General features: G+C 35.3%; 1 protein-coding gene across 2 annotated transcripts in view; it reads left to right on the plus strand.

Moving 5' to 3' along the window:
* Positions 1 to 13,930, plus strand: part of myh10 (myosin, heavy chain 10, non-muscle) — a 103,951-nt gene that overhangs the window by 33,617 nt on the left and 56,404 nt on the right. Inside the window, exons 4-7 of one of the 2 annotated variants that reach the window (XM_056459417.1) lie at positions 1,706 to 1,733; positions 4,168 to 4,270; positions 7,092 to 7,121; positions 7,740 to 7,757. In XM_056459417.1, coding sequence (XP_056315392.1) covers positions 1,706 to 1,733; positions 4,168 to 4,270; positions 7,092 to 7,121; positions 7,740 to 7,757 — 179 coding nt within the window. The remainder of the gene's footprint in view (positions 1 to 1,705; positions 1,734 to 4,167; positions 4,271 to 7,091; positions 7,122 to 7,739; positions 7,758 to 13,930) is intronic. The other variant, XM_056459418.1, reaches the window with a different exon arrangement.

The raw sequence follows: 13,930 nt of genomic DNA on the forward strand, positions 1-13,930 counted from the left end.
GTTCATGCCAGTAGCTTTGGTTTAGCAGAGTTGTTATTTAACTCTTTCCATCTGGGAAGTGATCTACAGTACAAGTGCAGTGTATAAGAGATCGCATTGAAGTAATTCTTAAATCTAAATCCATATATATTATAATAAATATTATGTATGTCACATGACGTCTTTTATCTTGCCTTCGCAGAGGTTTAGTATCACTATGAAATGGTTTAAGAAATGATTGCTTGCTTTCGAATTTCTTGAAATCGCAAAATGATTTCATTTCTTTGGAAGACTGACTTGTTTATGAAGTGAGATTTTACAGATGGGTGAGAAACCCACTTTGAATATAGACTAGATGTGACTTGACTGGTTTCACAGATGTTTTTTTGCCTCTTATTTTAGTCCAGCACAGCATTCTCAGTTGGCGCTCATTTCTATTTTCTAAATGTCTTTCTCTGTGCTGTTTTCTTTAACTAAAACTTTCCATCTGCCGAATAGGCAGAGAAGTCATAATATACAGGGTTTAGTTTATACAATTTTGACAGTTTGAAGTTATAGACGAAGACAAATAAATCTTAAAATAGGTTTATCGTTTCTGTTACCCTATTGTGTTAGTCTTCTGTATTTGATTAGTTTTTAATCATTTTTTTGCTGATTTATACTATTTAATAGGGCTGGGCGATAAAATTGTTATCGATATTTATTTACTGAACACCATTGTCAATATTGATTAAAACATTTTAAAAATACAGTGTAAAAATTCTGTATGAAGCGCTATAGTTTTGTTAAAATGTAGCTGCTTAGTGCATGCCTTGGAAGCAATGTCAATAAGCTTAGGGTGTAGGTCTCCAACGGAGTCATTTTCAATAGACGCGCGCGACTTGCATGATGCGCAAATGGGAGCAACATGTTGTGCAAGCTGCACGCACGTGAACTGCATTTTTCAACCACACCTAGTTGAAAACATCTCAACTTTTCTGAATGCCGCGAGCGCACAGCGATTTATGAAAGTAGAACTAACCAATCTGCTTCATACTTTGAATGAATATACACATTTCACTAACGGCAGACTAATTACATCAGACAAACCCAGCGCACTCAAACACTGCAGTACTTTTTTTACTTTTCTCCATAAATTAGCATCGGAGCTGTAGCAAAGTTTGTCCGTTTGTCATCCTCTGAGAAAATAGTCACCTAGTTACAAGAGACGCAAAGGGAGTGTGAGCGCAAAGTCCATTGTAAATTGTCAAGGAATCCACGTGCGCGCGATTGTCACTTCAGGTCAGAATGTTGTCGACAGAGTTTGAGGTTTACTGAATCATTATTATTCACACCCTAGAGTTTGCTTTGATTTAGTATTTACGCTTTACCATTGCCCGCACTTTGTAACATTTTATTTATCAAGTTTGAAAGTCTCTTTAAGACTTAAGTTTATTTTATTATATAAAGAGATCAGATATGTTGTTTAAATATTTTAGTTTTTGACTATTAAAATGGCTTTAGTAATGTTGGTAAATGAATATAAAGTGGTTAAATAACAAAAAGAAATCCTAATATTCCTAAATGTATTGTTAAAAAATTCAATAATTATTGATATCGAATGAAATTAAACATGATATCATGATAAAATGTAATGTAAAATGTAAAATTGTATTGGTTTGAATTAAAACCTTGAATTAAAAAAATGCTGACCTTTTTTTCCCCTCTGTCTCCTTTTTTTTTGCAGATCGTGAGGACCAATCAATTCTTTGCACGTGAGTAACTGTTAAGTCATCTCTATTCAGCAGTTACGGGTTGTGTCAGTCAGTCTGGGCTAATGGAAGTGATGTCAGAAATCGGTGTTTTTGAAATCACACACTTATAGACAGACATGTCTGAGTCATGTACTTTTTCGGTATTGAATATCAGTAGCTGCTGCTGTTTGGCATGTGAAGCATCTCACACCAAGTCATGTCTGTCTGAGTATTCATGGATACAAATATCAGCCTTTGATTCATTTAACCACGTCTCCTTTGACATTGTAAATAAGTAAACATCCTCTCTTTGGACCTGTCACGATAAGGAATTTTTGTTGTGCGATATATTGTCAGAAATTGTTGCAAGAAGCGCGATATTGTTGTCATTTTGAGATCATTTTATGCCACTGATTATATAATGATCTTATAACAGCATAATAATGCAAATAAATAGCCATTAACACTTTAAAATACTTATTTAGATTCTATAATTTGATCTTAAAAAGGTAATTGTCCTATTATACATACTATTAAATGTTCTGTTAGGTAAATGTTCAATTATAAGCTTTGTCACAGGTAAGGTGGAACGTAAATGTCATTGTAAAATGGCTTTATTGTTATTTGTGAATTTGTAAATGTATATTAGAATGGAAAAAAATCTTCAAGTATTTAACGATAAGTTGATATATTGATTGTGACAGGCCTACTTCTCTTATATATCTTGTTGACACTGTAAAAGGTTATGAGAGTAGATTTGAACATCTTTCTCTCAAAGTTGAGCCCTTCTGACATACTGATATACCAATACAGCACATGCTGTCCTGCACACCCACTATGCAGACATGATGTCCATGAAGCCATATGTTCATGTAGCTGGAATGCATATTAAAGGAATCTCACACTCAGCAGCTTAACGACAAATAAAAAGCAGACATGCCAAGTCCATTTACCCACAACATACATTTATCATTTCTTCTGAAACACTCAAGACTTAATCTCTTTTGTGTGAAAGCATATCTTTAATAACATAATGGCCAAGCTGTTCTTTTCTATACAATAAAAATGGTGTCCACGGTTAATGGCTTTTCATGTTATGCGCAAATCGTATTACTCAAATTAAATCAAACGCAAATTACAGATATACAACGTTTTGTGTAGGTAGCTTGAGAACACCCTCCTATTAAAAATACTACCATGATATAAAGTTACACCATGTATATGTTTCCATAATCATCCTAAATTCAATACAAGTTTCTTTTATGAGCAGCTTTTGTGCGATTCACCCATTCTTATGAGATTTTGCTTTTGTATTTCATTAGATAAATCCACTAATAAGTAAAGGAATTTACAGTTCTGCGTGGAAAAAGTCTGCCTGAGTCTTTCTAAAGATTATTTTTTACATTTATGGACCGATTCGAGGAGATGAATATTTGGATCAAAAGAACCATATTTCTCACATATGTATTATAAAGTGCTATATGATAAAGTCCTAATAGCCTCATGAGCTCCAGTGATATTATAAAAGAATTTTAATGTTTACCTAATAAAAGCCGTTGTGTAATTTGCCAGCAATATAGGCCAAATTCTCCTCAGTAAAGAGCTCGACTGCTAAAATGAACTGCAGCTGGAAAAACAACAGACCTGTGCAAAGGTTATTATAGTTAACAAAAACGAACGAAAAAAATGAAAACTAGAATTGAAAAACATTTTCGTTAACTAAAATAAAAATATGAATGAGAGTTTTGTTTAAAAAAAAGTAGAACTAACTAATACTACATTGTTTATACAAAACTAACTGAAACTAACTAAAATTATAGCAAAATATCCTTTGTTTTCGTCCTTGCAATTGTATTAAATACATAAGGCATTTAGAAGTAAATCTATTCACTTCGTGATACAAGTTTTACGCAAGGTATTTGACCATACATTACCTCGGAGTCTGTAGTCCTGATGCCATTGGCCAGATCAAGCCAGTCCTCCTTCAGTCAAGTCCTTGCTGTTGCTACCATGACAAAAACAACGAGTGGATATAACAGCCACACAGTGACAATTTTAAATACGACATCCGAGCAGACACTTAAAAGTATTCATTTAACACGTTTGTGTCCAATAATAGGTTTTATTTCTATATTATTGATCTCGATTGTGAACAAATAATTTTTTAAACTGGTAAACCGGTTGAACTAGTTTATTAAAAATATAAAAACTAACAAAACTAGTAAATCTACCTCTAAAAACTGAATTTAAAAACAAAGTCAAAACGAAATCAAAGCTAAAACTAATGAAAAATCCAAAACTATTATAACATGACCTGTGATGCAGCATATTGAATCCATTGATCATACAAATGTGTATGAATATGGATCATTTCTTTTTTTTGTGTGTGTTTGGGGTGTATTATTTATCTAATGATAATTTGATGGTTGCTTTTGATTGCTAATTTGTCTTGCAGAGGAGAATCAGGTGCTGGAAAGACCGAAAACACCAAAAAAGTCATCCAGTACCTGGCTCACGTTGCATCCTCTCACAAAGGAAGGAAGGACCACAACATTCCAGTGAGTTAGTTTTCTCTCAGCTGTCCTCTGAGTTAATGAGGATTAATACAGGTGTGAAGGGCAGGATGTTGGGGTATTCTGGGGTATTCTTGCTGAACAGGATATACAGTATGCTTGCCTATTAAAAGATCATTTAGATTTATTGTGAGTCATTTAAAAGGTCTAAAATGTAGACATCATTTTTTTAAAGGTCTGGATTAGTGAGAGTTTTTTTAAAATTTTTTAATATTTTATCTTTAATCTTACTAAGTCGTTTAGAACTGTTTGTACAAGGGATGGAAGAAAAAATCAATTCACAGACGAATCCATGATTTTTCTCTAATGTTTTTGAAGTGATTCTCAAAGGTTCAGATTTGGTTCTGCATGCAAATATTGCGACAATGTGGGCCTGTGCATTATAAAATAATTTTTGAATACATTTTTTTATAAACATTTGAACTTTTAAGAGGTTTCTTTGTGAAAATGGGTTATAATTAACAATAACAAAAACAATTTAAATTAAATAACTTTTTTTTGTCTTTAATTGCTCTTTGTAATCTGACATTTCACTGTTACATTCAGAAATTATAGCAGTACTGTTATAGATTCCAATCATAAGAGCATATAAACGTCTATTATGGTTAAAATGTAAAGTTGAAAAGATGTATTTGCACTGCCGAACAATTAGGAAAACATACATAGAGAATTGATTTAGAATCTAATTGTGACTCTCAGAAGTGCTTTAAGATCCCGACACCTATTTTGTAGTGTAAATGGTGCCCTCCAGCATTTCGCGGGACTTTTTTCTGAATTTTACTGCCTAAATTGACTGATTTTGCTGCAGCTTTTCTTAAAATTGGCCGCAATATTTGTTGCCAGTTTTAAATGATACTGTATGTTTAAAAAAGGGCTAATAATCTAATAACTTCAACTGCAGGTAAATAGAAACAGAAGCCACCAGTTAGGATGTTTGTAAAATAATGACTTAGCGAGGGTACTTAGCGAGGGTAATTTCGTGTCATGATGACGTCATAGAAAGCGTCTAGACCCCGAATTTGCGGGAAATCTGCAGCATTTCATTAAAAATGCGCAAAATTTAACAGAGTTTGCTTGATTTTGCGATAAATTCAGCAAAATTTTGGAGGGACTGAGTATTGCTCTAATTTGGCTGCAAGTCATTTACAGTTAACGCTTTCACACTGTGTACCACACATGGGGATTTGTGATTATTTGGTTTCTTTAGTGATACTATTGCACTTTTATGAATGATTCTGAATATAATGTACATCAGTTATCACTGACTACTATTAGATAGAATACAGTAATATGCACTTCAATCACAGATAATACAGTTGAATAGACTTATATTAAAAGAAAAATGCAAAAACTAATTTTGAACAATAGACCATTACATGCAGCAAAAAAAGTTACACAGATTCCTTGTGGGACTACACAATGTACATTTATAGTTTTTAGTCTTATGCCAGCTTCTATGACATCAGGGTGCTTTTGTGTGATGGGTCACTTTTAACCAAATTAACAGAGCATAACCTGCACTTGTATGTCATTGTTAGTGTTGTGTGTAGATTTGAATATACACTACCTGACAAAAGTCTTGTCGCCTATCCAAGTTTTAGGAACAACAAATAATAACTTGACTTCTATTTGATCATTTGGTATCAGAAGTGGCTTATATGAAAAGTAAAGGCCTCTAGATTACGCTTGTTTTACTAAAATAAAATATGATCATGCGTTGGTTTTTAATTAGGACAGTAAGGTCAGACTTTGCTTAGACAAAAGTCTTGTCACTTACCAGAAATAATGTACAGTATAGAATATAAAGTCATGGTGCAGTGGAAAAAGAATGAATATTGTGTATGACTCCCATGAACTTGGAGGACTGCATCCATACATCTCTGCAATGACTCAAATAACTTAATAATAAGTCATCTGGAATGACAAAGAGCATTCTTGAAGGACTCCCAGAGTTCATCAAGATTCTTTGGATTCATCTTCAACGCCTCCACCTTTATCTTACCCCAGACATGCTCAATAATGTTCATGTCTGGTGACTGGGCGAGCCAATCCTGGAACACTTTGACCTTCTTAACTTTCTGGAACTTTGATGTGGAGGCTGAAGTATGAGAAGGAGCGCTATCCTGCTGAAGAATTTGCCCTTTCCTGTGGTTTGTAATGTAATGGGCAGCACAAATCCCTTGATACCTCAGGCTGTTGTTGTTGCCATCCACTCTGTAGATCTATTGCACGCCCCCATACTGAATGTAACCCCAAACCATGAATTTTCCTTCAGCAGACTTGACTGATTTCTGTGAGAATCTTGTGTCCATGCGGGTTCCAATAGGCCTTCTGCAGTATTTGTGATGATTGGGATGCAGTTCAATAGAGGATTCATCTGAAAAATCGACCTTCTGCCACTTTTCCAAATGATCAACTAGGAAGTCAAGTTATTATTTGTTGCTATTACAACTGGGATCGACGACTAGACTTTTGTCAGGTAGTGTACTGATAATGTTGGCTAGATGTTTATCCGTTATTAACTACTAGTTCTGGTTGTATGTGTAGTATATTATGGGCACACTGTGTATATTCAAAAAACAGGCTCAAGTGCTGGCTTGTAGTTTGCCATCCTTGTGCAATTTCTTGATTTATGATAACATGTTTTACCTTCAGGATATATGAAAGCATTGACCTTACTGTATTCGCATGGCCATTATGTTCAACATACTAAAGGCTTCGAACTGTCCCCGTAGTCTAAAAGATATTGGAGAATGTGGCCCTTATGCCTTCTAACATATTACATCTGTTTATTATATACGAACAGCCAGAATCACCTAAAGCTGTCAAACTCCAGGCAAGTTCCCTTTAAGCTTTTTTATTCCTGCTCTGCTTGTGCATGCAAAACTAACCTGCTGTATGAAATACGATTGGGATTTAGTCAATTCTAAGGGACATGTTTCTGTATAATGGGAATTTTTGTCATATAAACAAAGATTTTAATGGTTTACCGGTGATGTATTTGTCACATGTTTGCTAAATGGTTTTGAATGTATGCACTCTGCTCTGTCCTTCATGTAGGGTTAGTGTAAGCATCTTTAATGCTGGATGAAACGTATGAGAGATTAACCTAGTTAACATGTATGGATGGCTGGGGCCAGAACGTATACAGTATTTAAGCTTGCATGACGTAACAACTGTAATTTAAATAGCATTTTCATATTTAGCCTTGTAAATTGATGATCCTTGCATGTTAAATCATTTAATATATTTAAAAAGTGTTTAGTAATTAGACGAGCAACATTCTAAACCAGCCAGAAACTGAGAATGCTTCCTTTAGGAATATTCACAACCCATTTCTGTTCAGTTTAAAGTCACCCCTTTGCTATGCGTGTTCTGTCTGTCACATGTTTGTGTATTTCCTGCTGTGTGATATTAATATCTCTGTGTTTCCATCATAATAATTTGATTACAGAACGGAATCCTGTTTTATGTGAGTAGCTTGTAGTTCTTTGTTTTATTTCCCCCATTATCTTTCTTCTGTCTCCCCACATTTCTTAAACTGGCATTGGAAATCTGTTATTTTTGTTCATTCTACTTTTTTTAATAGTTTTTTTACTAACCACTTCTCATTCTGCCATGTAACATCGGCTTAATTATTTCCTGGTTTCTGAATCCTACACTTTTGGGGTTATGTATCTCTGTTAAACAAAATGTTGCATGTAAAAGTACTGCATAGTTGTGGGTCCCCTTTCTCAAATCACATGCTGTCCATTCATTCAGTTGGAAGTTTCTGGAATGTCCATTTACAAAGAGCAGCTCAAATGCCAGTAGTTCTTGGCATAGTTTCTCTAATGATAGAGGTAAATTAGGGTGTGTTCACACTTTTCAGGTAAGGTTCTATTAAAACTCAAAGTGGGGGGTCTCGGTCTGCTTTTAAATGATTTCGAGTGACTGAAATATGAGTGCAACATGAATCAAAATAAATCAAAACGAACCCAAAACAGGACCTGCTGTCAAAAGATGTGCTTTTATTACTTATTTTAGTACTTTTGTTACTTTTTCTTGTTATAGTCTTGATGTTTTGCATTACAGTTCAATATTGTTGTCTAAAACTCACCTTTATGCAGTTTATAAGCTTTTTAAAAGGCCATAATGGATAAAATACCATCACTTTACACTAAAAAGACACATGACATTGTTTTAGATGTTCAGTAACTTTCAAATTGTATGGCTGGGCGATATGACGGCAGTTTCATACCACAATATAAGTCAACTCATATTCTGATAATGATATGTATATAACGATATAGTACATTTTCTACTGTATGTACGTTGACCCCATGGAAACGTTTTTTTTTTTTTTTTTTTTAAGTATATACTGGAAAATCTACTCATTCATATGTGGTTCTGTTTTTTGCTTTATTTTTAACTAAATGTTTGAAATATTAAATACATATTAATGAAAAATAAAACAGTTTAAAAACAGTCTAAAATGTTGCTCAGTAAAATGCTAAATGTAAACCTTTCACGATTGCAACTTTGACTTTAAGGTAAAGTGTATTGACACCACTATATAAACGATAGACTTTTTTTATTTTGTCCATAAGATATACACTCACCGGCCACTTTATTAGTTACACCTTACTAGTACCGGGTCGGACCTCCTTTTGCCTTCAGAACTGCCTTAATCCTTCGCAGCATAGAAATATTCCTCTGAGACTTTGGTCCATATTTACAGGATAGCATCACACAGTTGCTGCAGATTTGTCGGCTGCACATCCAGGGTGCAAATCTCCCATTCCATCACATCCAAAAGGTGCTCTATTGGATTGAGATCTGCTGACTGTGGAGGCCATTTGAGAACAGTGAACTCATTGTCATGTTCAAGAAACCAGTCTGAGATGATTGGTGCTTTATGACATGGTGCGTTATCCTGCTGGAAGTAGCCATCAGAAGATGGGTACACTGTGTTCATAAAGGGATAGACATGGTCAGCAACATTACTCGGGTAGTCTGTGGCGTAGACACGATGCTATGTTGGTGCTAATGGGCCCAAAGTGTGCCAAGAAAATGTCCCCCACACCATTATACCACCACCACCAGCCTGAACCATTGATAGAAGACAGGATGGATCTATGCTTTAATGTTGTTGATGCATCTGAATGTCGCAGCAGAAATCGAGACTCATCAGACCAGGCAAAGTTTTTCCAATCTTCTATTGTCCAATTTTGGTGAGGCTGTGTGAATTGTAGCTTCAGTTTCCTGTTTTTAGCTTCTGCTGGTGTAGCCCATCCGCTTAAAGTTTGTGCGTGTTGTGCGTTGTAACAAGCTGATTGTTTGAGTTACTGTTGCCTTTATATCAGCTAGAACCAGTCTGGCCATTCTCCTCTGGCATCTACAAGGTACTTGCACCCACAAAACTGCCTCTTGCTGAATATTTTCTCTTTTTCTGACCATTTTCTGTAAACTCTAGAGATGGCTGTGCATGAAAATCCCAGTAGAGCAGCCGTTTCTGAAATACTCAGACCAGCCTGTTGTTCAACAACAACCATGAGTCACTTTCAAAGTCCAAAGTTCAAAGTCACTTTCACCTTTCAAAAACACCTTTCTTCCAAACTTTGATGTTCACTTTGAACTGCAGCAGATCGTCTTGACCATGCCTACATGTCTAAATGGATTGAGTTGCTACCACATGATTGGCTGGTTAGAAATTTGCATTGATGAGCAGTTAGACAGGTGTACCTAATAATGTGGTCAGAAGAATGTCTTAAAGGTTTTTTTTTTATCTTTAGATTTCATCTTAACAAAATGCAGTGTGGACACCAAGCAAACCAGGACTAAATGCAGATTTTTGTTTTTGTTCCAGACCAAATCAACAGAGAACCGAGCTACAAGTGTGAACAAACCCTTAAACCATCAGACTTTCTAGAAAAGTTGTCACAGACAGCTTTTGTTTAGATGTGTTCTTACAAAGTTTCTAATGCTTTTTTTCAAAGTTCACTCCAGTCTCCTAGATGCATTAAAATATGTTTAAACAATTCAGCTATTAAACACAATTGGATGGATGCTGCAGTCTATTTTAGCCCTTTTGTAATATTGGATTTCCAAAAAGAATGAAAGTGTTCAAACTTTAAACCACAAAGCCTCCCTGGACTTTATCCACTGCTGCCATTTGGTTTACGTAATGGGAACAAGAGTGTCAAATCACAGTGGTCATTCTCTCTTGTCTTTTGCCGTGTTGTGTTCCTGTGTCACGACAACAGCAAGAACAATGGGACACCTGTCCAAACTTCCTGTAAGGTGGACGTGGACAACACTGAGGGGCGTTAGGGGGGTGGATGTCCCAGATTTGCTGCATAGATGCAGGCTAGCTCTGTGATGTGGCACAGTGGGACTTTGGGCGTCTGTCGTTGCTAATTTGAGGAGTTCCTCTTCAACCCTTATTGCCTGCATTTCAGATTTTGCGCAAAAACCTCGCATGGCAACCCATGCTTAATTAGGTTTGTAGGGTAGTGTATTTTTAACTGCAGCTAGATGTTCTGGTTTAGGGTCAAATGAAGAGAGCTGGCTTTGCTGTAGAAGCAAGCTAACATATAAAATATATATATATATTTAAATTAGTGCTGGGCAAAGATTAATCGTGATTAATTGCATCCAAAATAAAAGTTTGATTTGATGTGTGTGTATTATTTATGTTTATTATGTATATGTGAGGGCGGCACGGTGGCACAGTGGGTAGCACTGTCGCCTCAACAAGAAGGTCACTGGTTCGAGCCTCGGTTGGGTCAGTTGGCATTTCTGTGTAGAGTTTGCATGTTCTCCTAGTGTTGGCGTGAGTTTCCTCCAGGTGCTCCGGTTTCCCCCACAAGTCCAAAGACATGCGCTATAGGTGAATTGGGTAAAATAAATTGTCCGTAGTGTATGAGTGTGATTGAGTATATGGATGTTACCCAGTGAAGGGTTGCAGCTGGAAGGGCATCCGTTGCATAAAACATATGCCGGATAAGTTGGTGGTTCATTCTCCTGTGGCGACCCCAGATTAATAAAGGGACTAATCCGAAAAGAAAATAAATGAATGAATGTATATGTGATACACACATACATAAAAGCAAAACTATTTTATAGCTGTTATTTAGTATCTTTACTTATATTTTCTATCTAAATATAATATTTTTTTTCTCTCAAATACATGTGTGCATGTATTTATATATACATAATAAATATACACAGTGCACATATATATTTTGTCAAAACAAACAATTATTTTGGATGAGTTTAATCTATAGACTGTAAAAAATATGGACGTAGTATCTGAGATGTCACCCATTGGTTTCTGAAGAGCACAAATGGGCATGGCCAACCCCGGGCAACCAAAAATGGACAAAGAGGCGAAGCATGAGCAGAGCTACAGATGCCTGCTAGCATTTTGCTTGGACTGTAGGGCTGGGCGATTAATCGAAAAGTAATTGAAATCAACATTCAGAACTAATAATCAATCTAATATTTCCGGGTCAATTATTTCAATTACAGCGTGTGGAGTCACATGATCCCACTCTGTTTGTTACTTTGCGCTACATTGAGGATTAATGAAGCTGCGCAGAGATGCCTTGAGATGGCATATTTTCCATTACATCAAAATTATTGTTTACAAAAGATTCAAGAAATTTACTGTTTAATATATTATTTACAGGATATGCAAGCGTTATTATATTTAGAAGAGATGCTGCTTATTTTTTACTTTTAATATAAAAAACATTGAAAACAATTTATTTTGTTTCAAAATGTTTTTTTTTTTATATTCTGTTTTGTAGAGGAAAACAGGCACTGTGTTTTAATTTCAGTTGTTATATGTCCAAAATATGTCCATGAACTATGAGGGCAAAAAAAATTAATAATTAAATAAAATAGTCGTTAATTTAATCATGATCAAGCTAAAATGTTCAATTAACCAAGAATAAAATTTTAGGTTAAATCAACCAGTGCTATTAGACAGGTTTGCTTTGGGGGAAACGCTAAACGCTTCATTACCTGTGATTAGTTTGTGTTATGACCACATGTGCTTGGTTGTGTACTATATCAATAAAGTCTTTTATAAACACTGTTGTAATACATTGAGCCACTAAGCATTGTTCTTACAATGTTTTTGTACTCGAGGAAAACGCAAATTAATTCCAAATACTTAAAATTATAGTTAGTAATTTGTTAGTAAATGCAAGGCTATTTGAGAAATCCAGGCATAACACTGTATGACAACGTTTCAGATGACTGGTCTATATCCTACAGCTAATCAATCTGTCAGATTCTGGAGTACATTAAAGTTTTAAATAAAATTATAAATGATAAATAAATGATCTTAAAACAAATACATTTATAGATAAAAGTATATTAGAATTTCTCTCACCTGGGAAATAGAGGCCACTTGAATGCTTTGTGAGCACAGTTGGTGTACAGCATGCAATCTGATAGTTGTAAGAGTTTCTGTATAATTTCTATATGAATAACCCAAAAGGCAATCGACTGTGTAAAGCCACTCAAAACGAAACAAAAATACTATATATATATATGCCGAGTTCAGCAGCTAATCAGCCGGAATTAGCTGAGGCGATGAGACGACAAGCAGCGAGACCTAGCTGTCACTCAGGTGGCCACACCCTTAATTATGCAGAATTAATATAAATGAAACGAATGAGTTATAAACAATATTCACCCCCCTCACAGGTGTCATGAAGGATGATATTAGCTACATGCACCAAAACCATCTTATGTACCAGGCTGTAAACGTTTTTAGCAGCTGTAAATTTGACCAATTTAGCATTGCAGTCATCTGGAGTTCCTGGAGGAAGCCCCCAAAGGCCAGTCAATGAATTGCAATTTCAGTAACTTCCATATTAGCTTCACGAGGGACAGCGGGATGTTGCCGCTTGGTTTAATCATGATTAATCTCTGCCCAGCACTAATCTAAATCTAATAAAAATGTTGTGTTGGGATTTATCTATTTCTCTTGTACCTAATTGAATGCTGTAGTGCTGACATCAAAACCGAAACGACTAAATTACTGCTGATTCCCTCAAGGTTTTTATGATTGGGTTTTTCAACTAACGAGTAACAAGTTCTTTGGTAAACAGCTTGCCAACACTTGCATGTTAAGTCATACAAACAGTTCACACTTGTGGTTACCCCATAGATATTTCTGCAGTAACCTATTAGAAAAATGAGCTGGTTTCAAATTCATGTTTTAGTAATTCATGTTGTAGAGCAGTATTGGGAAGCAATTTTTTACCACAGGTCTCAATTTCCTCCTAAATTGAGAAAAAAATCCATAGGAAAATCTTGAGGGAGCCGCTGGTGAATTGGTCTTTCGTGTTTTGAGGTCACGACTGCTGCACTTTATACTTTTAAATGTGTTAAAATGAATGATAATTAACTGATTTGATCTGTTTCGATTGATCGGTCGAACCTAACTAATGATACAGACTAACACAAGATGATCTGCGGTGTACAGTTAAAGGGATAGTTCACCCAAAAAAAAGAAAATTCTGTCATAATTTATTTGTTTAAAAACTATTTGAGTTTCTATCTGTTTTTCCTGCTATGCAAGTTGAGTGCCAGCAACCAGCATTCTTCAAAAATATCTTCTTTTGTGCTCAACAAAAGAAAGAAACT

This window comes from Danio aesculapii, chromosome 6 (assembly GCF_903798145.1).
Source record: "Danio aesculapii chromosome 6, fDanAes4.1, whole genome shotgun sequence".
NCBI classification, from domain to species: domain Eukaryota; kingdom Metazoa; phylum Chordata; class Actinopteri; order Cypriniformes; family Danionidae; genus Danio; species Danio aesculapii.